The sequence below is a fragment of the Aspergillus alliaceus genome (assembly GCF_009176365.1).
Source record: "Aspergillus alliaceus strain CBS 536.65 unplaced genomic scaffold BDW43scaffold_13, whole genome shotgun sequence".
In the NCBI taxonomy this organism is placed as follows: Eukaryota; Fungi; Ascomycota; class Eurotiomycetes; order Eurotiales; family Aspergillaceae; genus Aspergillus; species Aspergillus alliaceus.
In genome coordinates, this window is record NW_022474696.1 from 710,131 (window position 1) to 735,305 (window position 25,175).

The window sequence follows — 25,175 nt, forward strand, 5'->3', positions numbered from 1 at the left end:
ACTACACACACGTACGGAAGTGGAGTTGCTTTGTACTACACGAGCCCCATGCCGACCGGGTAACCCACAGGAGCTTCCGATCGCCCTTCGGGTCGGGGGCATAGGCTGTTTGACCAGCGCTCCTGTTTGGTTTTACCTACATTAAAGAGCCATATTAAGGTTCTAGACCGTTGGTTCCTGAACAAGGGATATTGCAAGAAGTCCAGGAGGGCCTGGGCCTTCTCTCTTGTTCTGGACTCTTTGAGGCTGAAGCTGACCCTTTACGGTGGTGTGTGGCTAGTGTAGTCAATCACGTGTATCACGTGGAAGGGGGCAAGCTGGCGAGCAAACTTGGCAAATGGGACAAACATGCAAACAAAAAAAAAAAGGCGGGAGTGGGATGAATCACTCGATATGTGCTTGGCGGAGTTTTTGTGTCGAGGGGAAACCGGAATGATTTCTTTAGACTGTGCTTGCCGATTCATTGTTTAGTTCGCTTTCTTTGTTGACCTCATTATCGCCTGGGCTTTTAAACACTCTTGAGCAGCCCTTGTTGCATTTCTTTTAGTTCTATTTGACCTTCAAGTGAGGCGGGGGGAAATCAGCTGCACAGTGAGTTGCAGCGACATTCGATCTCTCCGCGCAACTTGAGCTGACGATGATTTTAGCAGATGGGTCCGAAGCAAAAAGGCGGTGGCTCGAAGCAGAGGGGCAATGCTGCGGAGGAGGTAGAGGAGACTTTGCAGGCTGTGGTATGTTGCTTTTTTCACAAATGATCATTCCCTAGCGCCTGCTAGGCCGCGATACGCCGGCGGGGGGTGTACGAAGGGCGGATAGCTAACGTTCCGATGCTGTATAGGTTATTGCCGACACTTTCGAGACAAAGTTCGAGCCGTTCACTCTCGACAAGCCTCGGGTATGTATCAGAGATAGGATATTCATGCGAAAGCGGGCGTTGCGGGGAAGGCCGAGTCATGGATTCTGGGCTGACACGCGCGATCACAGTGTCTTTTACCTCTTGCGAACACTCCGTTAATCGAATACACGTTGGAATTCCTTGCCAATGCCGGTGTCGAAGATGTGTTCTTGTACGGTGGAGCGCATTCGGATCAGTTGGAGAAATACATCAAGTATGTGGATAACGCTTGCTCCTCTGGGACATACAATGGTCGCGGTTATACTGATATCGGGGCCACTACAGTGCATCAAAATGGAGATCACCGTCGTCACCGTTTAAGCAGTTGACCTTCCTCAAGTCCACCTCCACCTCCGTCGGAGATGTCATGCGCGACCTTGATGGGAAGCATCTTATTACCGGGGATTTCATTGTTGTGAGCGGCGACGTCATCAGCAACCTGCCTATTGAAGGCGCTTTGGCCAAGCATCGGGCTCGCCGTGCAGCGAACAAGGATGCCATTATGACCATGATTCTCCGGGAGGCCGGCAGGAACCACCGGACCAAGTCCTCATCTTCTTCGCCCGTCTTCATTATTGATCCCACCAAGGACCGCTGTCTACATTACGAGGAAATCAATCACCATTCACAGGAGTCCACTCGCCTTAACATTGACTCGGAGATTGTCCTTGAACACCCGGAGCTAGATATCCGCCAAGATCTCATCGACTGCAACATTGACATCTGCACTCCCGACGTGCTGAGTCTGTGGTCTGACAGTTTCGATTATCAGACTCCACGGACGCAGTTTCTGTTTGGTGTGCTGAAAGATTACGAGCTAAATGGAAAGACTATCCACACACATATCGTCAAAGATCACTACGCTGCCAGAGTGAGGAACTTGAAGGCATATGATGCGGTTAGCAAGGATGTCATTTCGAGGTGGGCGTACCCTCTGTGCCCGGACACAAACCTGCTCCCAGGCCACAACTATGAACTTCGGAAGGGAAACCTATATCAGGAGCATGGTGTGACCTTGGCTCGTTCATGTGTCATCGGCCGGCGAACCGTTATTGGGCAAGGCACAAGCATCGGAGACAAGACGACGGTCAGTGATACAGTACTAGGAAGGAACTGTAAGATTGGCAAGAATGTCACTTTGAACGGTGCCTACATCTGGGACGGTGCTGTGATTGGTGACGGCACGACTGTGCGCCACGCTGTCGTTGCTGATGGCGTACAGGTTGGCAGCAATTGTAGCGTCGAGCCTGGTGCGCTCCTGTCATTCGGAGTGAAGATCGCCAGTGGAATGACTATCGACGAAGGTAAACGCATCACGAACGCTGCGAGGGAGGAAGACGGTGGTGTGCCAGAAAGTGAACCAGAAGTCGTCGGTGAAGGGGGTGAGGGTTATGAATATGTGCCCTATGAAGATGAGGATGACTCTGATACCGAGAGCAACGCCTCGTCAGGTCTGAGTACGCTCTTTCCCCTATTTTTCTTAAACTACCGACTCAGGCCAAGCTAACAGGTCTTTCACGCAGTTTACAATATGGCAAAGCTTTCTCTCTCTACAGAATCCATTTCTACCCTTTCATCGGAGATTTCAGAGTACGGTTTATCTCGCTCGGGAAGTTTCAGCAGCTCGGGCGGTGACGATGATGAGCATGAGCATTTCGTCCATGACGCCGCCACCAGTGTCTACGACAGTTTGCGCGATGGCGTCACATCAGATGTGGTGCAACTAGAACTAGTCAGTCTACGCATGACAGCCAACGCTTCTGATCACCATGTCCGACGAGCCGTGGTGATGGCATTCATGAAACGGACTCAGCAATTGATGGAAGCCGGCAAGGGAGCCGGGGACGTCGTTCGGGAGCTTTTTGGAAAGTATCGCGAAATTATTGAACGGTCGCTGTTCGACCGGGACAATAATGCGAAGTCTGATCAGGTCGACTTGTTACTTTTGCTCCAGCAGGACCTTGTACACCGCAATCGCGGCGACACCATCCTCTTGTTCGCTGCCAAGGAATTATATGACCTCGAGATTCTGGAGGAGGAGGCATATGAACAATGGTGGGATGATGAGAGGTCCAGCAGTACTGACGAGATGAAACAAGTGCGCAGCCAGACCCAACAGTTTGTGGATTGGTTGGCAAGCGCCGAAGAAGAGGAGAGCAGCGAGGAAGAAGATGGTGATGACGAGGAGGAAGAAAGCGACGATGAGTGATCTGATAATGTCTGACGCAGAAAAACCACGGAATGAACTGTTACGAGTGCAAAATCAAAAGCATTTCTAGTAGTATTATATTAGAGAACTGGAATAGAAACATAAAAGGAATTGATTGCCTGGTGGCTGCCTAAGGTTAGCATTCCAGGTCACTTGCACCGATCACGATGTTGAGTCATGCCTGTTCATACGTTCCCAGATATATCTAAAAAGAAAATATCAGATGATGACAATCACATTCAGTTATCTGACATCATTGGCATGGAGTACCCTTCGAGCTTTTTATTCCAGCGAACCAATGTTTACCATCTTCCGTACGGTCCCTCCCGAGTCTGAAAAAGGAACAAGTTCCAATGAAAAGACGCATAAATTTGGAACCCATATTCAGGTGTCTACCGCTTTAGGTAGCCTTGTTGTTGCCTTCCCCCACACAGACATTCCGTGGCATTAGCATCAGATCTAGGGAAAGTGCCCCATACAGGCACGCCGCTATAAGTAAAAGGCTGTGTGCTTAGCAATCCCACTGAAGTAAAAAACTGTTTTCTTCTTTTCCTTTTCCTTTATTGTTTTTTCCCTTTCCTTTTTGCTTGTATTTCTGAGTATCCAATATTTTACTTGCGTGTACTCCGTGTAGTTCGTGTGCACGGCAATACCGGGCCTTTAGTTCGAAGACAAACCTGAGGCTTGTCTCCTAAGGCCCCCCACTCTCCCGTGACGTCCGTCCGTCTCCCGTCCCTTAGTTACATCCGCACCCCTCTCCTCTACTCCAAAGCCCAAAAGGCTTCAACATCAATAAGCTGTTCACGCCCAACGATTGACTGGCTGAGAGCTAGTGCATGGTGCTACCGTTCCTGCTACTGCATAGTTCTCTACCTCCAGTCCACCCTTCGTGTCCGCCGTCATCCGTTACATTTATCAGCCGATCCCCCAGGACTGATTACCCACCTTTGGTAAGCTGCGCCTTGTGTTGTCTCGGAAAAAAAGCGAAGGTCTCGACGTTGAATTTCGAGACCTACTTTTTTTTCGTCTCAGCACATACCGGCTTGCCGCGATACCATTGTTTTCACCACGCCTCCTCAAACAAGGAAGCGAAAGGCGGCCGAGGCGGCGATAACAGACAAACACTCCGCCACCAAGGATTTCGTCGCCCGATCGCAAGCCGCCACCGGACCTTCTTCCCGAAAGTCTGCCCGCAAGACGAAAGCCGCTGTTGACCTTGAGGTCGCAGACCCTGACCCCGCCACAGACCTGGCCTCCGTCGTCTCAGGGGAGTTCACGATTTCCGCGGAAAAGAAGGGCCCTGATTTGGTTACGCCGGCGTCGACCACTATGGAGTCCGATGAAGATTTCATGAGCGTTGCCTCTAGTGCTGATGACTTTTTGGATACACAGGCGAGTGATGATGAGAGTTTAGGGGAAGGTATGTTGTCGTTGTCTCCTTCCTGGCTTGTACTATTAGACATGGTGATGACCGGGTGCTGACGGTGCTTTCTTTTTTTTCTTTTCTCGCGATGGGTAGATTTTGGAGACGACTTTGACGGTGGTTTTTCCAAAGATAAAGATATCATATCAACCTCACGAAAACCTTACGAAGTAGACTTCAAGGTCCTAAGCCCGGATGACATCGAACGGGACCAGAATCGACAGATCAACGAGGTTTCATCCATCCTAAGTTTACCGCCGGAATCGTCCGCCATTCTCCTCCGATATGGACGGTGGAATCGGGAAAAGCTTATAGAGTCCTACATGGATCATCCTGAGGAGACACTGGATGAGGCAGGTTTAGGGACGAACTTCGAAGGCACTCCGAAGACTGAGGTATTATCCGGGTTCATGTGCGACATCTGTTGCGAAGACGGTGATGGCCTTGAGACATATGCTATGCGGTGTGGACATCGGTTCTGCGTCGACTGCTATCGACATTATCTTGCGCAAAAAATCCGTGGGGAAGGGGAGGCGGCCAGGATAGAGTGCCCTCGTGACGGCTGTCACATGATTGTCGACTCTAAGTCTCTGAGCCTGCTTGTCACAGCTGCTCTCAAGGACAGGTGAGAGTCTCTTCGACCCGCGTGTATATGGGCACCATTGCTAACTTTATCCTTTTAGGTATAATACCCTATTGACAAGGACCTACGTCGATGACAAAGAGAACCTCAAATGGTGCCCAGCTCCCAATTGCGAATACGCTGTTGATTGTCCAATCAAGCAGCGAGACCTCCGTCGCATTGTTCCTACCGTGCAATGTAACTGCAAGCATCATTTTTGTTTTGGGTGCACTCTCAACGACCATCAACCGGCGCCCTGTCAGCTAGTCAAAATGTGGCTGCAGAAATGTGAAGATGATTCTGAAACAGCCAACTGGATCTCAGCCAATACCAAAGAGTGCCCCAGGTGTCACTCGACGATCGAGAAAAACGGGGGTTGCAACCACATGACGTGCCGCAAATGCAAGCATGAGTTCTGCTGGATGTGCATGGGCCTATGGTCCGAGCACGGTACCAGCTGGTATAACTGTAACCGGTATGAGGAGAAGTCGGGATCCGAAGCCCGTACCGCACAGGCGAAATCCCGCGCCTCATTGGAGCGATATCTCCATTACTACAACCGATATGCGAATCACGAGCAATCGGCCAAGCTCGATAAAGACCTGTACCTGAAGACGGAGAAGAAAATGACCAGCCTCCAGTCTCAGTCTGGCTTATCGTGGATTGAAGTCCAGTTCCTCGACACCGCATCCCAAGCGCTCCAACAATGCCGACAGACCCTCAAGTGGACCTACGCGTTTGCCTACTACCTGGCGCGAAACAACTTGACGGAGATCTTCGAGGATAACCAGAAGGACCTGGAGCTTGCGGTGGAGAACCTGAGCGAGATGTTCGAGAAGCCTGTGCCGGAATTAGCGAACCTCAAGGTGGATATCTTGGATAAAACGGCGTATTGTAACAAGAGACGAGTGATATTGTTATGCGACACGGCCGAAAACTTGAAAAACGGTCAGGCACCGCAGTATTAGCTATTTGCCGACGGGTGAAGACTGACTTTTGTAGGGGTATGGTCTTTCAACGTGGACTGGTAGACTAGAACGAACACGAAACCACACACACACACACACACACACACACACACACACACATACGACATAGAGGGAACAGACATATGTTACTAAACCATACCAAACCGGCAACCCAAAAGACCATGGTGGGCGAAATTATTCTTCTGCTTTAACGACGTGCATGACAGCGCATATGAATTCTCTACCGGACAGTATCCTTGTGAATATTTGAAAGAGGAGCTTTTCGCGGGTATTATTTGCATGGTGATTTCCTTTGATTGTATCAATTATCATTTACTATAGGGAACCACATCTATATTCATTCTATCACTGTACTTGGCTGAACAATATGGGACTATATTTATTTTATTCTTATTATTTTAGTTTATTTTTCATCTTCCTTTTTCATTCTTCCTATTTTCATGGTTTCCTTTTCTATTTTTTTTTTTTTTTTTCTTTTTCCTTTCTTCCAAGACTTTTTCCCGGAATAATTTCTTGGTATAGGCAAGGGATGGGTATATAACCTCGTATAAAGCACAGATCCGAGGATGAACATTCCTACTGGGTTTATGTAAGAGAATAGCTGAGTGGACATAATTAATCCGCGGAGATGTATCACACCGAGAGAGATAGAAGAAATGATTCTACCAAGCAGGGAAGACCATATATTGAAAGACATAAACTATATACCTTTTTCTTCCCTTTCTCCATGCGGGACACGGTATCCCGGTGAGCCGCAGAGTAACTGAAGAAAGAGAGAGTACAGGACAAATCAGAAAGAGACACAGAGAGAGAGAACGCGAAAGAACGGCGTAAAAAAAGGAAGAGATCAGATAAGAAAAAAGGCGACCATGCTTACCGTGTTAGGTAAGCCTTCCACTAGAACGGGGCGATTCCTCCGTCCTTCGGCAGTTTCTAGTCAGGTGTGGCAGTCCCCAGGAAATTGTTCTTCTGGCTCTTTTTGCTCTTCCTAGGACAGGCATTGGAGGATGGATCGGTAATTGATTCAAGGGATTCGTTCCGAGTCAAAAGGTCAACTGGTTGAGTGGTTGATACCCAGTGGGTGGTGAGTTATGGTTGAGAGATCCAAACTCCGTCATCGGACAAGAAGCGTCGCTGATCTTTTCTCTTTTGTGGTTGCAGGTCTGGCCGAGGGAAGCTGATTCAGCAGGCGAATTTTACTACTTTGGTGCGTACGGAGGTTAGCTGGGAGAGCTATCGAAGGACTAACTAGAAAACGTGAAATTGAACAAGAACGCAATAAAGAGAAGAGGTGGAGGATAAGACTTAAATTAAAGGCGACTTCTAGATATTCTAAAATAATTCTACTTAGAGAAAGAACGTAGTTAATAAGGTCAGATAGGAAAAGGTAGTGATTCGTTTCATAGTATTTTAATCTAATCCATCAGATAAGTTCGTTCCATCAAAAAAGGCCGACCCGAGAAGGACTTGGATTTAATTTATTTTATTGGAATTTAGTTTATTATTTTATTTGACTGCCTCTCAAAACTTCTTCTCCCTCCCGCACTCTCACTTTCTCCGTCCTGACCACCTTTTTATTTCCTCTTTCCCTCCGTACAATTTGCATTGATCTTTCCAGATTCCTTTGGTAGTTGAGACAGGTCTCTTCTTCCATCTATATTTTTTTTTGTTGGTTTTGCACCTCGGAGTCGGCCCTACTGATTTGCCTCTCCACTCCGCAACCTAGGCCCGGTTTCTTCGGTACATATCTTTTTGTTCTTTCACAACACCGACGCTGCACCCACCACCGCACGCCTTTTCACTCCTTCCTTTTCCTCTAACCTCCCTTCTTCTTATTCTTCTTATTCTTCTTCTTCTTCTTTTCCCCCTCTCTGCGGCTCCGGCTGCGTCTGGAGCTACGACAGCTCGATGGCGGTCCCCGAACATATCCCCGGGCAGGAGTTTGAGTATGTTTTTTTATTCTTTCGCAAAACCCGCTTCAACTATTCTAGGGCCTGGTCAATCGTTTGCTGGGATGCATGAAGGTACTGGGCTTTGAAACACTGCTATGTTTACAAGGCATACCATCTTCTCGCTTCTGATTGCAATGGTTTCCCTTTTTTTTCTTTCTTTTTTTTTTCTGTTTAATCTGTGGCCCGCCATTTTTTCTTTCGTTCTTTTCTGGCAGCAGCTTGGGTTTTCCAGAGCTAACCATGCCTTTCGACACAGCTATGAAGCCCTCCCCTCCAACTACGGCCTCGGCCGGAATATGCTGGCTGGTGCCTTTGCAGGGATAGCGGTATGTCAGCCAGGACGTGAACTATACGGGGGTTGGTACTGATTATGGGCAAGGAACATGCTGTCATGTATCCGGTGGACTTGCTGAAGGTATGTTGGGCGCCAGTCCGCTCTTGACCCCGTGCTGCGTGAAATTTTGTTCAGCGACCTCGCGCGGGTTCCACATTGACCGACACTAACGACGGATTGCCTCGGCAGACTCGCATGCAAGTCTTGCATCCTACGACCGGTGGACTTTACACGGGTCTCACTAATGCGGTTTCCACAATTTACCGGATTGAGGGCTGGCGGACACTATGGAAGGGCGTGTCGAGTGTGATTGTTGGTGCTGGTGAGCCGTAGTCGCCGGAGTTGCCTGCTCAGACATCTCGGAAGCTGATATGAATTCCCCGATAGGTCCGGCCCACGCGGTGTACTTTGGCACGTATGAGATTGTGAAGGACCTGGCCGGAGGAAATGTCGATGACGGTCACCATCCCGTCGCTGCCGGTAAGTGACGGATGGGGTTATCATTGTGTCATGGATTGACGACGACTAACATTGCACAGCTCTGAGTGGTGCCTCTGCGACCATTGCCAGTGATGCTTTAATGAATCCTTTCGACGGTATGTCCCAATCCCAAGAAAAAAAAAAAAAAAAGGGAAAAGACAACCCCACCATTGTGTCCTAACTGGAAACCGCAGTGATGAAGCAGCGTATGCAAGTTCATGGATCGGTACACAAGAGTCTCCTCCAGTGCGCCCAGACCGTCTACCGAACGGAGGGGCTGCAGGCTTTCTACGTTTCCTACCCGACGACACTCTGTATGACCGTCCCCTTCACTGCTACACAGTTCGTCGCATATGAGTCGCTCTCGAAGATCATGAACCCCTCCGGAGATTACGACCCCTTTACCCATTGCATTGCCGGTGGTCTGGCAGGTGCTTTCGCGGCCGGTCTCACAACACCGCTCGACGTGGTGAAGACGCTCCTGCAGACCCGTGGGTTGGCGCAGAATGAGGAGATTCGGACCGCGAAGGGTCTCTTCAACGCCGCGGCCATCATCAAGCGTCAGTTCGGATGGAGTGGTTTCCTCCGAGGCGCTCGCCCCCGTATTATATCCACCATGCCCAGCACGGCCATATGCTGGTGAGTCCTTCTTTCGCTCTTCTTTCCTTTTTTTATTGCCCTAACCTCATCTACACTATGATTGGATATTATGCTGACAATATGCACAGGACCTCTTATGAAATGGCTAAGGCGTACTTCAAGGGCCTGGAGGCTGCCTAAAATCAAACCCCCACGTCTGTTCTCCCACTGGCCCGATCGCACGACTGCGACCTCTACGACCCATCCCCCCATCCTGCGACCCTCGGTTCAGGCATTCCACGACCAGAAGGGACAAAGAAATCACCCAACGAGACTATCAAAAGCAGAAAAAATGAAAGTAAGGGAAAAAATCACATAAATTCATAAGTAATAGATGCCTGTTTGAACGGATCACGTGCGGGAGGTGGACACAACGGACACGATATCGCAAAGCTTGCTGTTGCGGGGAGGAAGAATTCCCCGGGTGCGTGGCGTTCATCATGTCAAAATTTCTCTTTCCTTAACTCGATCCCTGACCCCGTTACCTTTCACACACACGCTCCCTCTCTTTTCTCGTTTTGTCGGATGTATGCGAAATGTCTGAGACACCGAGAATCGCACAGCCTGGCGGGAGCCACCGTGAATGCGGCGGAGCGAAAGGAGGTTTCACCTCATCTTTTGGTTCCCCGTTCATATCCTTTTGTTTGGTTGGACAATGATTGATATACACCTTGTGGGACGGAATGAGTTGGGAAAAGTGCGAGAGCTTTTCTTGGATCGGTCCTTTAGGTCCGATGTATGCTATATTTGTACCGGCGTTGGCACGCAAGGGACGTGTTGTTTTATTTTTTTTTTTCTTTTTGGAGGGTTTTATTTCCTTTTTCTTCTTTTATTTCTTTTCGTCATTTGATTGAATTCCAAATTCTGGAATTTTCTTTTGATATACTACGCATTTGGGACCCCCATGTATACATAGACGGGATGATATGGCAGGCAGAATCAGATATCCATGATGGTTAATATAAAGGATTGAGACTCAGCTCCACAATTATCTTTGGTATGTCAAAGGGAATTTCCAATAGTTCAAGGTAACATTGGGGAATTTATTTTTTTTTTTTTTTTTTTTTTTTTGCCATCAGAGGTCGTGGGGCGCCTTTTGGTGCACCAACGACGTCACGAGAAATCATGGCCGAATTTGGGAAAGAGAAAAATTGGACTTGGACAACCTCTTCTCTCCTCCCTTTACTCTCTTCCTCTCTCACTCTCACACCGCTGTCTGTCAATTCGTTCTTTCTTTTGCGAACCTCTCCTTCCTTTCCCTTGAGGTGATAGGATCATCTTTGATCGACTACTCCCTACGATTCATAGCGCGCGGGCGGGTCCTGCAATTCCGCCGTTGATTGAATGATCTGATCAACCTAAATCCATGATGCGCCCCAAACCTATGTCTTCCCTCCAGAAGACCTACGATGATTGCTACTTGATGTGCTCCACAGCCGTCTACTTTGAAGGACAGGTCTGTCTTTTTCTCAATTTCCTCTTTCGTCAATTTGACCTTGCATCTCACTCATCTCGCAGAACAATGAAGTTGAAGCATTGAAGTCTTGGCGCTCCGCTCTTGAGACCATCTACTATCATAATGCCTATCGGGTTCCCTCCAAGTACTCCCCCAAGAACGAAACGGAGAAGGCCCTCCAGGATTCCATCCGCCAGTTAGAGCTCCAATGTCGGGAGCGTGTCGATCTACTTGAAGCCCTGCGTGAGAGCAGAAAGGACTCGTCAGGAAAGCCGCCGCCTCCGCTTCCGGGTCATCGTGGCTGGATTGGCGAGGGAACCGTCCCCGCGGTCGGATATACCGACCTGTCCAAACCGCCCACGATCCCCGGACGCCCACCACCCCCTGTCAGCAGGACGAGCTCGGAGTCAGTTAGGAATGAATCAAACTCCTCAACCTCAATGGCGAGTCGTCCGGTATTGCACAAGACGCATTCTTCTTCCGCCAAGACTACTTCATCCCGCACCTCCAGCCCTGAGCGTCGGAAGATGATGCCGTCTACACTACGCACGTCCGATTTGAAGAAACCCGTCAAGAAGAAAACCAGCCCGCGACGGAAAGATCTGCGGCCGGCCGCAGCATCTCAAGCCGCGGGCCTGGCCTGGGGCAATCTGTATCGCGCTCCGTCGTCAGAGAAGACCGTCAGCGATGCAGCTCTGGCGTCCTCCCGTTTGACTGCCGCCAATGATCCCAGTTTCCGAAAGGACCCAGGACCACCCCGGTCGAAGTCGGGCGACGGGATACCCCCCCGGAGAAGCGTACCCCCAGAAGACTCCGGTGAAGACCGTCGCGCCGGGCGGAAACCTCGCGTATCTAGTCAGACGCCGCGACGGTCGCCGGCGAAGTCAACTCCCGCTCCAACTTCAACCCCGACATCCATGCCTCGCTCTCCGGCTGGAACCCGGCAGCAGGAGACTAGTCGCGCCCATTCCGCGTCCGTCTCGTCGGGCTCTAGGGATACCATTCAGCCACGTGCCTCTCCGAAGCCTTCGGTCAAACCTAAGCCGGTCGCATTGAGGTCATCATACCAGCCGCCGACGCCTTCCGCAGGGGCAGCGGGAGTAAATGATGCTTCCAACACACCGAGGGTGAAATCCACCAGCACGCCGCGCAAAATGACTCCCGCTTCCACGGGGGACGATGCGCTAAGCGATAATATGGACCGCATGGCAGTTTCCCGTACAAGCCCGGAAAGGCGCTCTATCCCACGCATCAGGCGTACTATTACCCCACTATCCTCCAGCGATCCCGAATCCCTCGGTCCCAAGTCCACCGATGCAGATGAGGACGAAGCCGAAATCGAGAAGGATGACGCGGTTTTGGATATCTTGAACAAGCTCCCGAAAGGGATAGATGTGCCAACCGCCCGGCAGATCCTCAATGATATTGTAGTCCGTGGGGATGAAGTACACTGGGACGATATTGCAGGTTTAGATGGGGCTAAGAAGGCCCTCAAGGAAGCCGTCGTCTACCCGTTTTTGCGTCCAGACCTTTTCTCCGGTCTACGAGAGCCAGCTCGGGGAATGCTCCTGTTCGGACCTCCAGGGACAGGCAAGACCATGCTTGCGCGGGCCGTCGCGACGGAATCTAAATCCACCTTTTTCTCGGTTTCCGCATCAACGTTGACCTCCAAATGGCACGGGGAGAGCGAAAAGCTCGTCCGCGCGTTGTTCGGCCTGGCCAAGGCGCTGGCGCCGTCGATTATCTTCGTGGACGAGATCGACTCGTTACTATCCGCTCGCTCGTCCGGTACTGAGAACGAAGCGTCCCGACGCTCGAAGACCGAGTTCCTGATCCAATGGTCGGACCTGCAGCGCGCAGCAGCAGGCCGTGAATCACCGGGCCGTGACAAGAAGACGGGCGGCGACGCCAGCCGGGTCCTCGTCCTAGCGGCCACCAACATGCCCTGGGACATCGATGAGGCCGCGCGCCGTCGCTTTGTCCGCCGGCAATATATCCCCCTCCCAGAGCATCATGTCCGCGAACAACAACTTCGGACGTTGCTAAGTCACCAGGTGCACGACTTGACCGATCGAGATATCGAAACCTTAGTTCAGCTTACAGAGGGTATCACATTACTTCTTCCTCCCCCACCCCACTCTCCCAACCCTAAAACCTAAACAAAAACTAACAATGCCATAAACAGGTTTCTCAGGCTCCGACATCACAGCCCTCGCCAAAGACGCCGCAATGGGCCCCCTCCGCAACCTCGGCGAAGCTCTCCTTCACACCCCCATGGACCAAATCCGCGCCATCCGCTTCCAAGACTTCGAAGCCAGTCTCTCGTCCATCCGACCCAGCGTCAGCCGGGAAGGATTACAAGAATACGAAGAATGGGCCCGGCAATTCGGCGAGCGAGGCGGATAATTTTCTCCCCCTATCCCCTATCAGACTTTATATACTTTTTTTCTTTTCTTTTCTTTTCTTCCTTTGAATGATTCACGTCATGGACCGGTGCATTCGGGGGTCAAACAGTGTTTTTAGTATAGGCGAAACGGGGGTATGATAATTATATGATACCTTTGGGTCTGGTACTCGGATTATGCGGTATGAGGGTGCGTATGGGGTTATGATTATGATTTGTCTGTGGTATGGGTTTCCGGGGGACTTATGCTATGTACATACATATATGTACGTTTTGAATACCGTATTGGGTCGGGGTACCTATTCATGAATGGAGCTAGCTGGTGGTTACTTTTACTATATACTATCATATGCTACTTTATGTTAGGGTATGAGACGGGTAGATGGGTACAGGTAAAGCAATACGTACTCTGGAGGGACAGCCGCAATATCATTTGTATAACGTACGCACTTGGTTTGTTATCGTGTCCGAACTTGCCTAATCTTGTCTGTTTATCAAGTGTCCAGCTCGCTAGGGGTGTTTTACATAGCTACCAACCCTAAGCAATAAGAATAACTGCACATAGGTACCAGAATACAAGCATGTATGATACAATACAATATAATTTATATACTACGAGACATGAGCCAAATAAGTAAGGTAGGTAATAGGTATAAGTAGAACGGCGCATCATCAATAAAAAAAAGAAAACGAAAAAGCGCAGTGAGGAAGAGTCGGAGGTGGGGGGGTGTCAGTTGGTCATCCCGAGCACCATCATATCGAGTTTAGATATCGAGGGGGCGAAAAAAAAAAAGGAACCATGAAAATATGATGGGGCAGTAGTAGCAAGGGCGTTTGCATGACCTGGACTGAAATCTGTATGTCAATTCCGGCACCCTAATACAATGCAAACATAACACCCAACCATTCGTTGTGAGAACGACGCAACGGAACAAAGGGAATAGAGTGAGCGTGTGTGTGTGTGTGTGAAAGAGAGGGAGAAATTCAATCGAGCGAGACAAAAACAACCTGGTATCGTATTCAACTTCCACCTCAAACCCGTTGAGCTATATACTACTGACTTCACGGATCGGTATTTTTTCGTCTTTCACAGATCTATCAGACTGCCTCCAGCCTGAGGCTGCTGAGGATACGATTGCTGTGCACCCCAAGGGTTGTTCGTGGGCTGTGAGAAACCAGGCTGCTGTGGGGCGAACCCTGTTTGCTGGGGAACGAACCGTTGTTGACCGAAGAATGGGTTGTTGCCGGTCTGGTGGGCTCGCAGGCGATCAAGGCCTTGACCAGCCGAGTTGACGAAAGTTCCGGGGGCGGTGTGCTGAGCAGGGATACGGAGGTCGCCGACATTGCCAAAGGTATCTTGGCCTTCGCCGCTTGCAAGCAGTGCGTTGAGACGAGCGTGATGGGGGTCGTTCATCTGAGGCGGCGTACTCTTGGGCGGAGCTGGGGCCACCGGAGCCTGATAATTGGTGATCGGATTGAAGGCGCTAGTAGCTCTCTCTTCCGCGAGTGTGTTCAGCGATGGATGTCCGGACGTCGCGGGCCTGTGTTGATACTGCGGCTGCGTGCGCTGTGCGAATGGGTTGTTAGATCCGGTGGCCATTGGTTTCAGCATATCAGCCGGCTGTGGGCTGCCGGAGGCCCATGGGTTATTGGAGCCTGCGGAAAGGTAGTTATCCTGCGATTGCTGCTGCTGCTGCTGTTGCGGTTGCTGTTGCTGCGACTGGCCGAACACATCTGTGGTTCCATACGGGTTGTTCGCGTGGAAGGCCGTCTGTTGCTGCCCCTGCAGGGTTGCCTGGGGCTGGAGCGTGGCTTGCGGCTGCACGAAATTGTTTTGGGGTTGGCTGTACGGGTTCTGGTCGAAGGCTGTGTGCTGCGATTGGAAACCATTGGTGTATCCGTTGGGCATGCCGGTCATCTGTCCCTGGAATCCAGTCGGTTGTGCGTATTGGTTGTTCAAGTATCCTGTGGTCAGAGGTTGCTGGGTATTAATTGGGTTCCCAAACCAGTCCACGGCACTTTGCTGCTGATAACCCTGATTGAAGCCAGTCGGCTGTGTTGGTGCGACTTGGACGGGGGTATCATCGAAGAGAGATTGTGCGTTGCTCTCTTCCAATTCACGCTTGCGCAGCTCCTCTTCCTCCTTGCTTAGCTTGATCGCCTTGGCTAGATCTTCGTCGTCCTCGAATTGCATGGCGCCCTTCGCCCGTCGCTTCCGTTCTTCTTCGGCCTCTGCCTTGCTCGCCTCGATCGCCAAGCGGTACTCGACATCTTCATCGTCCTGCGGACGTCGACGGCGCTCGTTTCGACGCGGTTGCGGTTCACTCCCGTGGCCCGGGTATTCGTCCAGCCCACTGACCCGCGATTTCCAAAGCTTTCGATCGGAACGTTCACTCCGCAATCGGTCTTCATCCATCACCAGGGAGGTGAGTTCTTTGGCAGCCACACGCACTATTCCCCGTTAGCAATTGCGACCCGAATCCATTCCTTCCCCCAACTCACCGTTTTGACCGACATCTCTGCCGTCCTCGTCAACGTACTGGAACTCGCGCAGAGTCTTGATGATGTAGACGTTCTTCCGGGCCCATGTCACGACGAGCTCCGAACCCTCGTGGAGGCAATAATCCAAGACTTTCAACGACTTCAACACATGGCGCCAATTCTTTCCCTTGTCGTTCAGACGCTTGTCCAGCATGTCCATAATCTCGTAGAAATCGGTGGGACTGTACGTACAAACCGGATTAGTTCGGTCTAGAGGGGGGAAGGGCCGCAGAGGCCAATGGGTCGGCCAGCCTACCTGCTAAACGTCAGGGCAGCAATCTCCCCCATCTCTGTGCCGGTCGGGCCCCAGGGATCATTACTCGTGGCTGGAATTGCGAAGGTCAGCGGGTGGTCAAGAACGGGGGGGTGTAAAGCGGCCGACGAGCGACGGCGACCGTTCCCTCAGTGGCCAACCGGGGTGCGGTAAGGGCGGAGACAGCAGTACATACCATTCCGGACCTTTACCTGAACTGATGAGTAACCCTTGGTGACATTTTTGACACTGCGCACGACCTTCGACATGGCGACGGCAGTCGGGCACTATTAAGGTAAACCGGGGGGGGTGGGCGGTGTTAGAGAAGACAGGCGAGACACCAGAGCTCCTTGTTATCCGGCTTCTTCCGGGAGGGATCAGGCGCAAACCACCCAGGGAAGGAGGATCGAGGAGGAAATGGGTAGGGGTGGGATCGTTTGGGTGAGGTTGCGGAGGTCTCCTTATCGCGGGCGGTTGTAGTAGTAGTGGAGTTGGTTAGTGAGGTTAGGTTAGGTAAGGTTAGGTAGTGACGGTATTATCAGCCACCGCTCGGAAGCAATCGTCCGACACAAATCAAAAAGAAAATGTACGATGTGAAAGACAAAGGTATCCGGAAAGAAGGCGATTGGAGAGAAAGTAACAGAGAGAGAGAAAGGTCCAGGTGGGGAAGGAGGAAAAGAAAGAAGAAAAAGGAGATGTGTTATGGAAGAAGCGGTAGAAAGAAAAGAATTGTGATGACGAGTGAGAGTCTCTTATTTTTTTCGGCGCCACTGGTTTGACAGGCTGACGACGCTCCAAGAACTCTTCCACTCTTTTTCCCCCCACACTTTTCTTTTGACTGACTACTACTCCAGTGAACGATGGTAGCCAGTTAGTTAGTATCTCAAACGATATGATGAGGGACAGAGAGGTTGCGTGGTATCCACCGTATCAATTGAGCGTCCGTTGAGTCCAACACAATGAAGACAATAGTAGTCAATTGACTCGCAAGTCAAGAAGTTGTGAAGAAAAAAGGCGACAATGGGTTTAAAGATCTGAAGAATGACTTCGTTTAGTATACGGTTGGTATGTATGACTATGTACAGTATGTATGGTACATATACGGATTATGCACAACGGCCCGAGTGTGAGAGGGACCCCTTTTGTTTATTTTTTATTTTTTTTATTTTTATTTTTAAAGATCTTAAAATGAACCGTCCAAATAGTTGTTCCTAGATCCCAGGGTTCAATTCCGATATCGAGATATCATATAGGTTCTGTACTCCGTACCGACTATACATGCATACATATATCTCCATGCACTGTCATGTCATTGGAGTCGTGGCAAAGGACAACAAAACGACGTGGCATTTATCCTTCTATGCTCGTTCTTCAATTCAACCCTTCACGATACTTGACTTGTTTTACCATACGGACAGTATTGTGGCGGTGCTCTCTTTCTCTCTCTTTCCCTTTTCTTTTTCTAGGTCTGGAGAAACGACGTCATCAGTCAACGACCTTCCTTTTCTCTCCTTTTTTTCTTTAGCTTTTTTCTCCCCCAATTGACATAAACTCTGCACATCCAATCCCTTCTTCTCTTCTTGTTCCTCTTATTTTTACAAAATTTAACGCACATCGCGAATAATGACCGGGAATCAAAGAGTACCGTTTAGGCAGCAGTGTTCCTTCACCTCTTTCAATCTAGTAGTTGTTCCGCCATCTTTATTGGACCAGCGCCCCCCCCCCCTCTCCCCAGGGGTTAATCTATCGATGTATATTAGTAGTTCTCGATCACACGGCGAGGAAGGAATTATGGTGAATAAATGCCCGGAATGATTGCAATAGTCCCCCATCGCTCTATAACATAGTCATCATTCAACTCCCAACACAGACCATAGCGGGAAAAAAAAAAAAAAAAAAAAAAAAAAACCAAAGAAAGACAGAAAGAGAAAGAGAAGAAAGCGGGAAAAGAAGAAAAGGCATCGAATTCTATGATTGTTCCCCCTCCATGCTCAAATACTTCGCCTCCGCCCCCTTGATGCAGGCGACGTTGGCCCCCAGTTTGTTGATCGTCTCCATATATTCATCGTACGGGTCCGAGTCGAATACAATTCCGCCGCCCGCCTGGAGGTAGGCCACCCCATCCTTTACAAGCATGGTCCGTAGCGCAATGCATGTATCCATCGCACCGGGTACTTCCGCCGTGCCATCCACGCTGGCGATGTTGTACCCGAAATAACCCACCGCGCCGGCGTACACCCCGCGCTTCTCCCCCTCCAGCTCCGCGATCAGTTGCATCGCCCGCACCTTAGGCGCCCCCGAGACCGTGCCAGCGGGGAAGATCGACCGGAACGCGTCGAACCGGGTCTTCTCCGGCCGCAGGACGCCCGACACCTGGGACACCAGGTGCTGCACGTGTGAGAATTTCTCAACCACCATCAACCGGTCCACCTGTGTGGTGGTCGGGTCGCACACCCGGTTGACATCGTTCCGCGCCAGATCCACCAGCATGACGTGCTCCGCCCGGTCCTTCAGGCTTCCTCGCAGCTCCTCCGCGAGCGCCTCGTCCTCCTCGGGCGACTTGCCACGCTTGACCGTACCCGCGATCGGATGGGTAATGATGCGGCCCTTTTCTTCCTTCGCCAAAAGCTCCGGGCTCGCGCCCACGAGTTGGAAGTCTTCGCAATCGATGTAGAATAGGTACGGGGATGGATTGACGGTGCGCAAATGACGGAAGAGGTTGAACGGATGGAGAGAGGTCGGGCGGGACAGCCTCTGCGACGGTACGGTTTGGAAGATATCACCTTTGGAGATGTGCTCCTTGAGCTTCACCACGTGCCGCTCGTATCCTTCGCGTCCGATGTTGGACGTGTACTCCTGGTCAGGGATAATGGGGCCTTGGGGGGGGAGCGGGATTTCCGGCCGGAGCAGTCGTTCGATGGTGCGCGTGATCACATCTTCGCCTTTCCGGTATTCGGCTTCGAGTTCCGAGGTAACGTGGGTGATAGGAATGTAGGTGATGATCTTGATGACCTGGTAGAAGTGGTCGAAGGCGACAATGGTATCGAACAACATGAACAATGACTCTGGGATACCAAGCACATCCTTGAGAGGCCGTGCTGTCTTGGGCTCAAAGTACCTGACGCAGTCGTATCCGACGTAACCGATAGCACCGGCAGTGAGTGGCGGTAGCGTCAAGCCGGGTATCGTCGCAACGCGATATTCAGCGATCTCACGTTCCAGAATCGGAAGAGGGTCGCACTCAGGTCCATGGCCAGGGCCGGTCTTGAGGACTTTCCGGGGCTCTTCATCGGGTCGCAAACGCACAAGTCAAAGGAAGGTCTAGCAGAATAGGCCATGACGGAGATGGATACATACCGGCTCCCACAAAACTATATCTCCCAATGGTTTCCGTAGTCGCAGCACTCTCGTAGAGAAAGGATAATTTCGACCTGCGTAAGAGAGGGCGGTATCAGCTCCCCCCCGCTCTCTAAACAAGAGGGTGCGTGGGACTTGTTCACTCACTTCTCGGCAATCTTCAGATATGCCAATGTGGGCGTCAACAGATCAGCGGGGATAGACGCCGTAAGAGGGAGTAAGTTTGGAGGGTATTTAGAGTCTTTCGAGTGGCTGATCACATCTCTTGCGGTCTCCAGCGACGGCACAACGGTGATCTGAGTCATATAATTCGGCGGCATTAGTACAACCAATTTGGCTCTGGAGAAAAACGAGGGGGCAAAAGAGGGTCGAAGAAATCAGATGATGAATAAGATCAAGGAAATCGAATACTCACAGGGGGTGCCATCCTAGCAAATCTGACAGTGCCAAAGAACTCCGAATCAAGCTTCTGCGGGGGAGGTAGAAGGGATAAAATGAAAAACGACGGCGGAGATAAAAAGGCAATCCGATACCGCTAAAATCAGAGTTGATGGATACTACGCGATGAATAAGACCTCACAGGCTAGATAGTCCGTGAGTCAGAAAGAAAAAGCAAAGATGAGGATTAGGATCAGACTTGGTTTAAATAAATAAATAAATTCCCTCCCAGCACAACAGGCAATTAATTCCATTGTGTTTCATTTCATCGGTGACCGTCGCTTTTCAAATCATACCCCGATCCGGAATAGTCGCTCCGGCCTAGCGTTGATGCGGCCTCGATTGTTCGAACTTGACCGTCTTTTGTTCTTTTTCTTTCTTTCTTTTCTTTTTTTTTTTTGGGGAACATTCCCGACGGACTCTATTATATCCTTTCGCTATTCTTATACCACTCTAAATCGGTTGCGCAGAAGTGTGTCTTGGGTGATACCAGCTCCACTTCTCTCGTTACCTATACTTACCCACATCTAGCAGCAGACTTAGGTGTCCGCAAATTGATAATATGCTCAGGAAATAAGTACCTTCCTTACATCCGGCTCCTGCGCAAGGCAGCAAATCAATGAATATTCCTATTCGTTCCCTTATCTACACGCATATGCAACAGAACAAGCCAAAGAATAAGAAAAGAGGGTACCAATATATACAGTGAAACACTATAACCAGGCATGGAGAGTTCATCGTACCCATCTCGCTTGGATCAGCTTTCGCCCCCGCATTCCCTTCCGGAACAGACCTGGAAGGCTGACATGTCGCACCCTACCTCTCCCCCGGAAGTCCACGACACAGGCGAAGGTGCAACGCTGCTGCCAGAGCGGCTTGCCAAACTAGCTCACATGGCCTCCCAGAATGCCCACGTGTCGACTGAGGATACGACCGCGGTCTACCATTGTCTCGACACTCTAGAAGCCCTCTTGGATCCTCGCCCGAAACTCACCCAAGAGATTGTGAAATGCAGGCCCCCCCGCATCTACCCCGAAACTTCGACCCTGGTCGCTCCCTCGTCCGCCTATCCTTCCCCGATGGAAGATCGTGCCGCATCTGTAAACGAGCCTTTCCATCCGCAACTCCAAGCCCTCCTCAACGAAGTAACGGCGCTCAACGTCGAATTGAACCAGCGCCGCGAAGAATCGTTCCGCATATATGCCCTTCTTATGCGCGAGTCTCAAGGGCTGTCACGAAGGATATCCGAGCTAGAAGATGAGGTCCATGAGCTGTGAGCTAATATCCACCAAGCCGCCATCGTCCTTCCCTAGGCTAATGCGTGATTCTCTTCTATGCAGGGAATCAGACATAGTAGAAGACTCCGCGGAGCGCGAAGCACTCCAGGGCACGGTTCGCGGGCTCGAGGCTTGGATAAATGCATGGCAGAAAGAACCTGATCTAGCCGGTAGGGCTCCGGGGACATTGCGACAGAATCAGGCCAAGCGGCGGATGAAGCGTCAACAGGAAGAACACAACGAAAGCGGTACCGACGCACTTCTAGAAGGCATAACGGCGTGGATGCGCGGATGGAAGGATGTTGAAGAAGGCTTCCGCATCCGTGAAAGAGATCGCGAAGTGAAAAGGGAAGAGAGGCGAACTAAAGTAGCCACAGAGCCCGCGGACAACACATGATAAACCATCACGTAAACTGGAAGGGGAGGGAGCCGAGTTGGCGGGTTGGAGATGAAGTTTCGACTGGAAACGAGGTGAAATTGCACCGGCCGCAACGTAACAAATTGAGAGCAAGGATATCCCGCAACACTATGCCAAACTCAAAAGAAAGGAAGTTTCTGACATTCAGTAATCATGCCAACCAAGAAACAATGGTACAGTTGAAAATTAAGAGAATAAAATGCGCCAATATGCCCACCGTTACCCACTATATCCGCAACCACTGTTTTTTCGTTGGAAACCCCGAGTCTGCGCCGATATGTATCATCTAACCAACAGGTTATCGAATAGATTATAACGTTGAAGCGAAAAGAAAACAACAAAATCCTCGTGGAATGGCGCTACTCGTTGAGCTAGTAATCAAATTGATCGAACCGCTTGCACTCCGCCTAGTCTCACAGACCGGAGGGCCAGCCTGGCTAAAGGTCCGATGGGCAGAGGGGCAACAACCCCTCTAAGAGGTCTGAAAGCGAACGCTAGTGTATAGCTTTCAGCTGTGTGCTCGCTGACGAGAATTTTGCAAATTATGTAGTGGAATGTTGTAGTGTCGCATAATAGAGCAGTATCAAGATATAAATACTCCTAGGTTTGAGTCCAGCATCGCGTATTTGCCGTTTGTAGATCAACTTTGCATGTTTATAATAGCCAGCTATTCCATCTCAGTCAGACTGATGTTTCAAATCGGGTACGATAAATAACATACCTGCTTGCCGAAGCCAAAAGCGAGTCTTTTACCATCAGTGTCCCATGCAAGAGAGCGATCCGGTATTTGCTCTACTACATTTCCATTATGTCCATTGACCACGTAATTCTGCCCTTCTTCGACGTTTGTGTCTTCTGTCGTGGGAACCGACCAAGTAGCCATCGCTGTGCCACCCCGCTGTGAGTTCCAAATGAATAGCCTTTCTTTGCTTGCAGCGGCCAGGGCATACCCATCCGGGGAAAAACTACTAGTGAGAGCGGGTGACGATGGGCCGAGGAACAGACGATGGATACAGTCAAACCGTTTTGTCTCCAGATCAATGTGCCACACTTTGACTGTATCATCAGTGGATGAAGAGGCTAGAACCAAAGGATGATTCGATTGCGGTGGCTCTAGGGTGTTTGGTTTAAGCTCGATTGCCGTGATATCACCCTCATGTGCACCATCCAGGTGCATGCCGTGCGTCGGGACCCAGAAGGAGGCAGTAGCAGACGACGCTGCCACTGCCACGGAGGAAGAATTTATGTTTGCGCAACGGATGAACGTCCAAGGTTTATCTGTTTCACTGGTGAATGTCTTGGAGATATGGATACTCGAGTCGACCTCGCATTGGTAAACCGTCCCATTACCTGAAGCATATGCTTCATTATGCCCAAGCCAGCTGAGGTCATAAACCGACCCGTCGATTACCTGTGGAGAGGGGAACTCGTCTGGCCGTAATGAATCATCCCAGAGAGCCAGCTCGGAGACTTTACTATCTGACGCCACGACGATTAAATGGGTACCGTTCTCGGTCCAATGCAGTCCGGTGATAATCCTAGGCACTTCGGGCAGGAGATCAACGGCATTCCCGGCCACATCATACATAGTGATCGACCCTCTCATGTCATTGTATGTGGCTACAGCCAATTTCTGGCCCGTTGGGTCCCAAGCCACCGCAGAAACGCAGGTGTTGTCGCCTTTACTCTCCACAAGCTTCTCTTGCACCGGAGTTGCCGAGGAAGGCATCTTCCATAGGCTGCAAAACGTCTCGCCAACTGCAACAATCACAGTGGGGTCGTTGGGACGCCACAGTGTTTGTGTCACGTGGTCGTCACCAGCCACATCCAGGATGGCGGTATCGGGACTAAGGTCGGCGGCCTTGGCGGGGGTGATCTGGACGCCAACGCTGTGGCCGTTGGTCAATGTGAAGGTCGGGGCCGCGGGAGGTTCCTGGTCTTGTGAGTCCGGTCGGATGCCCATGCTCACGTCCCCATCACCATCTACAACCGTGTCGGCCAACGATGGTGATGCAACTACAGCGGTTTTGGTCTCATTTGAGACGCCATTGGAATCAATTTCCATTGGAATTTCATCTCCGTTGGTTTCCAGGCGGTCACTCTTCCGGCTTTTCTTCGCATTGGGGACAGTTTGAGGCGCTGCGGGTTCGCCTGTCAAGTGACCGTTGATCACGCCGTCGCGCGCGACTTTACTCGTAGGCGAGACAGGCGCCTTGTCTGTGCCATTTTCACCTTGACTTTTCCGCGGTTCCGCCTCCAGCAGTTCTGGCCCAAAGAAATAATCGGAAGGTGAAATTGGCCTTAAATTTCCATCCTGTAAAACTCATTAGTTTTTTGGTAAATCGGTATTGCGGGAATTAATGAAAAGAAAGAGAGAAAAAATTTCCCGCGGTATGAGAACGCAAATCGCGACAAAATTAAGGTAACATGCCTGGTCGAGTGACTGTTCGAGTTCGTAATATTGTAAGCCCTTTTGGACGAGGGATACCAACGCATGCGTTTTTATATACGGAGCGAAAGGTAAGCTCTGTGGATCATGATTCCATGCGCGCTGCAGTGTCACTGCGGCCTCACCGTGACCTGTGAAGTGGGTTAGATGTCAATCCTAATTGTTGCAAGAAATATCGCGTTCTGCCTAGCCAAGGACATGAACGCCATGAAAGAAAATTCAATGATAGAAAAATAAAAGAACTAAGAGATTAAAATGAGAGACTGGTTTGGAACTGACCTGATTCTTGAAGATACCTAGGCGCCGGGAAGTCAGTGAGCCATACGACGAGAATATCGATCAGGGGGTGTGGTGTTGTGAACGATCAAGATGGTACAATCGGAGGTTGGCAGCGAGATTAGTACGTACCTCCAAATTAGGTAGTTGACATGATGCGACGTGAGATCAGGATGTGACATTGTTACATGTATGACAGCTAGTAAGGTGGAGGATCCGCTAGCATGCCAGGAATAACAACAGGAATCTCCGCTGAATGAATTGCAGACGGGTAACCGTGGGTGATTGAAGGTTGCAAGATGCGAGCGGTCCGAGAAATTGGCGTATTTGAACCGTCCAAACCAAAGGGCAGATTTCTCTTTCCAGGATCACTCGGACGAACGACGGAGAAGGCCCAGTTCGGTGTCGTGGAGAGAGCGTATGTGTGTGCCAGTGACTGGGCCGGACGCAGCCAAGGCGTGACAAGGAAAATCGTAGTTGAAGGAGATGGAATATAATACAGAGCGGTAAGGCGGAGGGGGTGGTTGTCGGGGAAAAGATCGTCAATTAAACAAACAGAGGGTTGAGGATGATTCTATTAATACCCTTGACAATCGTTGAAGCAGGGGGGAGGGTTGTGGAAAAAGATGTTGAAAAAGAGAAAGTGAAGAATGAATATCGAGACGGGTCGAAATCGACACCAACGTGTGGCTTGAGATACCAGACCCGCTAGCGAACTGCAAAGGTTGGAGCTGCACCAGTACGGTTACGGGAGAGGGGGGGG

At 50.5% G+C, this 25,175-nt stretch overlaps 9 protein-coding genes across 9 annotated transcripts; 6 read left to right on the plus strand and 3 right to left on the minus strand.

Annotated features, from left to right (window-relative positions):
• Positions 1 to 58: 58 nt before the first annotated feature.
• BDW43DRAFT_271541 (translation initiation factor eIF2B catalytic subunit epsilon) lies at positions 59 to 3,201 on the plus strand. The gene is made up of 5 exons (XM_032041442.1): positions 59 to 731; positions 839 to 895; positions 985 to 1,109; positions 1,181 to 2,352; positions 2,419 to 3,201. The coding sequence occupies exons 1-5, from the start codon at positions 651 to 653 to the stop codon at positions 3,102 to 3,104; spliced, it is 2,121 nt and encodes a 706-aa protein (XP_031902138.1). The 5' UTR covers positions 59 to 650; the 3' UTR covers positions 3,105 to 3,201.
• Positions 3,202 to 4,051: 850 nt separating this feature from the next.
• BDW43DRAFT_44082 (RING finger protein) lies at positions 4,052 to 6,579 on the plus strand. The gene is made up of 4 exons (XM_032050066.1): positions 4,052 to 4,524; positions 4,624 to 5,152; positions 5,211 to 6,097; positions 6,152 to 6,579. The coding sequence occupies exons 1-4, from the start codon at positions 4,434 to 4,436 to the stop codon at positions 6,178 to 6,180; spliced, it is 1,536 nt and encodes a 511-aa protein (XP_031902139.1). The 5' UTR covers positions 4,052 to 4,433; the 3' UTR covers positions 6,181 to 6,579.
• A 1,467-nt stretch (positions 6,580 to 8,046) lies between these two features.
• mrsA (putative mitochondrial carrier protein) lies at positions 8,047 to 9,684 on the plus strand (the record flags this gene model as incomplete). Its single annotated transcript, XM_032046749.1, has 8 exons — positions 8,047 to 8,084; positions 8,347 to 8,416; positions 8,470 to 8,505; positions 8,560 to 8,746; positions 8,812 to 8,904; positions 8,964 to 9,020; positions 9,099 to 9,543; positions 9,633 to 9,684. 8 exons carry the CDS (start codon positions 8,047 to 8,049, stop codon positions 9,682 to 9,684), a joined length of 978 nt encoding a protein of 325 aa, XP_031902140.1.
• BDW43DRAFT_271554 (uncharacterized protein) lies at positions 9,522 to 10,528 on the plus strand. The gene has a single exon (XM_032041443.1). It carries the CDS (start codon positions 10,127 to 10,129, stop codon positions 10,391 to 10,393), a length of 267 nt encoding a protein of 88 aa, XP_031902141.1. The 5' UTR covers positions 9,522 to 10,126; the 3' UTR covers positions 10,394 to 10,528.
• A 106-nt stretch (positions 10,529 to 10,634) lies between these two features.
• On the plus strand, positions 10,635 to 13,527 carry BDW43DRAFT_44280 (putative AAA family ATPase). The gene is made up of 3 exons (XM_032050068.1): positions 10,635 to 10,999; positions 11,062 to 13,105; positions 13,185 to 13,527. The coding sequence occupies exons 1-3, from the start codon at positions 10,910 to 10,912 to the stop codon at positions 13,403 to 13,405; spliced, it is 2,355 nt and encodes a 784-aa protein (XP_031902142.1). The 5' UTR covers positions 10,635 to 10,909; the 3' UTR covers positions 13,406 to 13,527.
• A 690-nt stretch (positions 13,528 to 14,217) lies between these two features.
• BDW43DRAFT_44224 (epsin) lies at positions 14,218 to 16,623 on the minus strand. Its single transcript, XM_032050067.1, has 4 exons — positions 16,394 to 16,623; positions 16,201 to 16,270; positions 15,906 to 16,126; positions 14,218 to 15,854 (listed from the first exon to the last, which is right to left on the minus strand). The coding sequence occupies exons 1-4, from the start codon at positions 16,464 to 16,466 to the stop codon at positions 14,491 to 14,493; spliced, it is 1,728 nt and encodes a 575-aa protein (XP_031902143.1). The 5' UTR covers positions 16,467 to 16,623; the 3' UTR covers positions 14,218 to 14,490.
• Positions 16,624 to 18,085: 1,462 nt separating this feature from the next.
• Positions 18,086 to 20,198, minus strand: trpE (anthranilate synthase TRP2). The gene is made up of 4 exons (XM_032041444.1): positions 19,970 to 20,198; positions 19,702 to 19,850; positions 19,555 to 19,628; positions 18,086 to 19,481 (listed from the first exon to the last, which is right to left on the minus strand). The coding sequence occupies exons 1-4, from the start codon at positions 19,979 to 19,981 to the stop codon at positions 18,166 to 18,168; spliced, it is 1,551 nt and encodes a 516-aa protein (XP_031902144.1). The 5' UTR covers positions 19,982 to 20,198; the 3' UTR covers positions 18,086 to 18,165.
• Positions 20,199 to 20,620: 422 nt separating this feature from the next.
• Positions 20,621 to 22,024, plus strand: BDW43DRAFT_44355 (uncharacterized protein). The gene is made up of 2 exons (XM_032050069.1): positions 20,621 to 21,265; positions 21,333 to 22,024. Exons 1-2 carry the CDS (start codon positions 20,718 to 20,720, stop codon positions 21,664 to 21,666), a joined length of 882 nt encoding a protein of 293 aa, XP_031902145.1. The 5' UTR covers positions 20,621 to 20,717; the 3' UTR covers positions 21,667 to 22,024.
• A 303-nt stretch (positions 22,025 to 22,327) lies between these two features.
• Positions 22,328 to 24,594, minus strand: BDW43DRAFT_309668 (WD40 repeat domain-containing protein; the record flags this gene model as incomplete). Its single annotated transcript, XM_032046750.1, has 5 exons — positions 22,328 to 22,354; positions 22,409 to 24,001; positions 24,089 to 24,267; positions 24,416 to 24,432; positions 24,545 to 24,594. The coding sequence occupies 5 exons, from the start codon at positions 24,592 to 24,594 to the stop codon at positions 22,328 to 22,330; spliced, it is 1,866 nt and encodes a 621-aa protein (XP_031902146.1).
• Between the last annotated feature and the right edge of the window lie 581 nt (positions 24,595 to 25,175).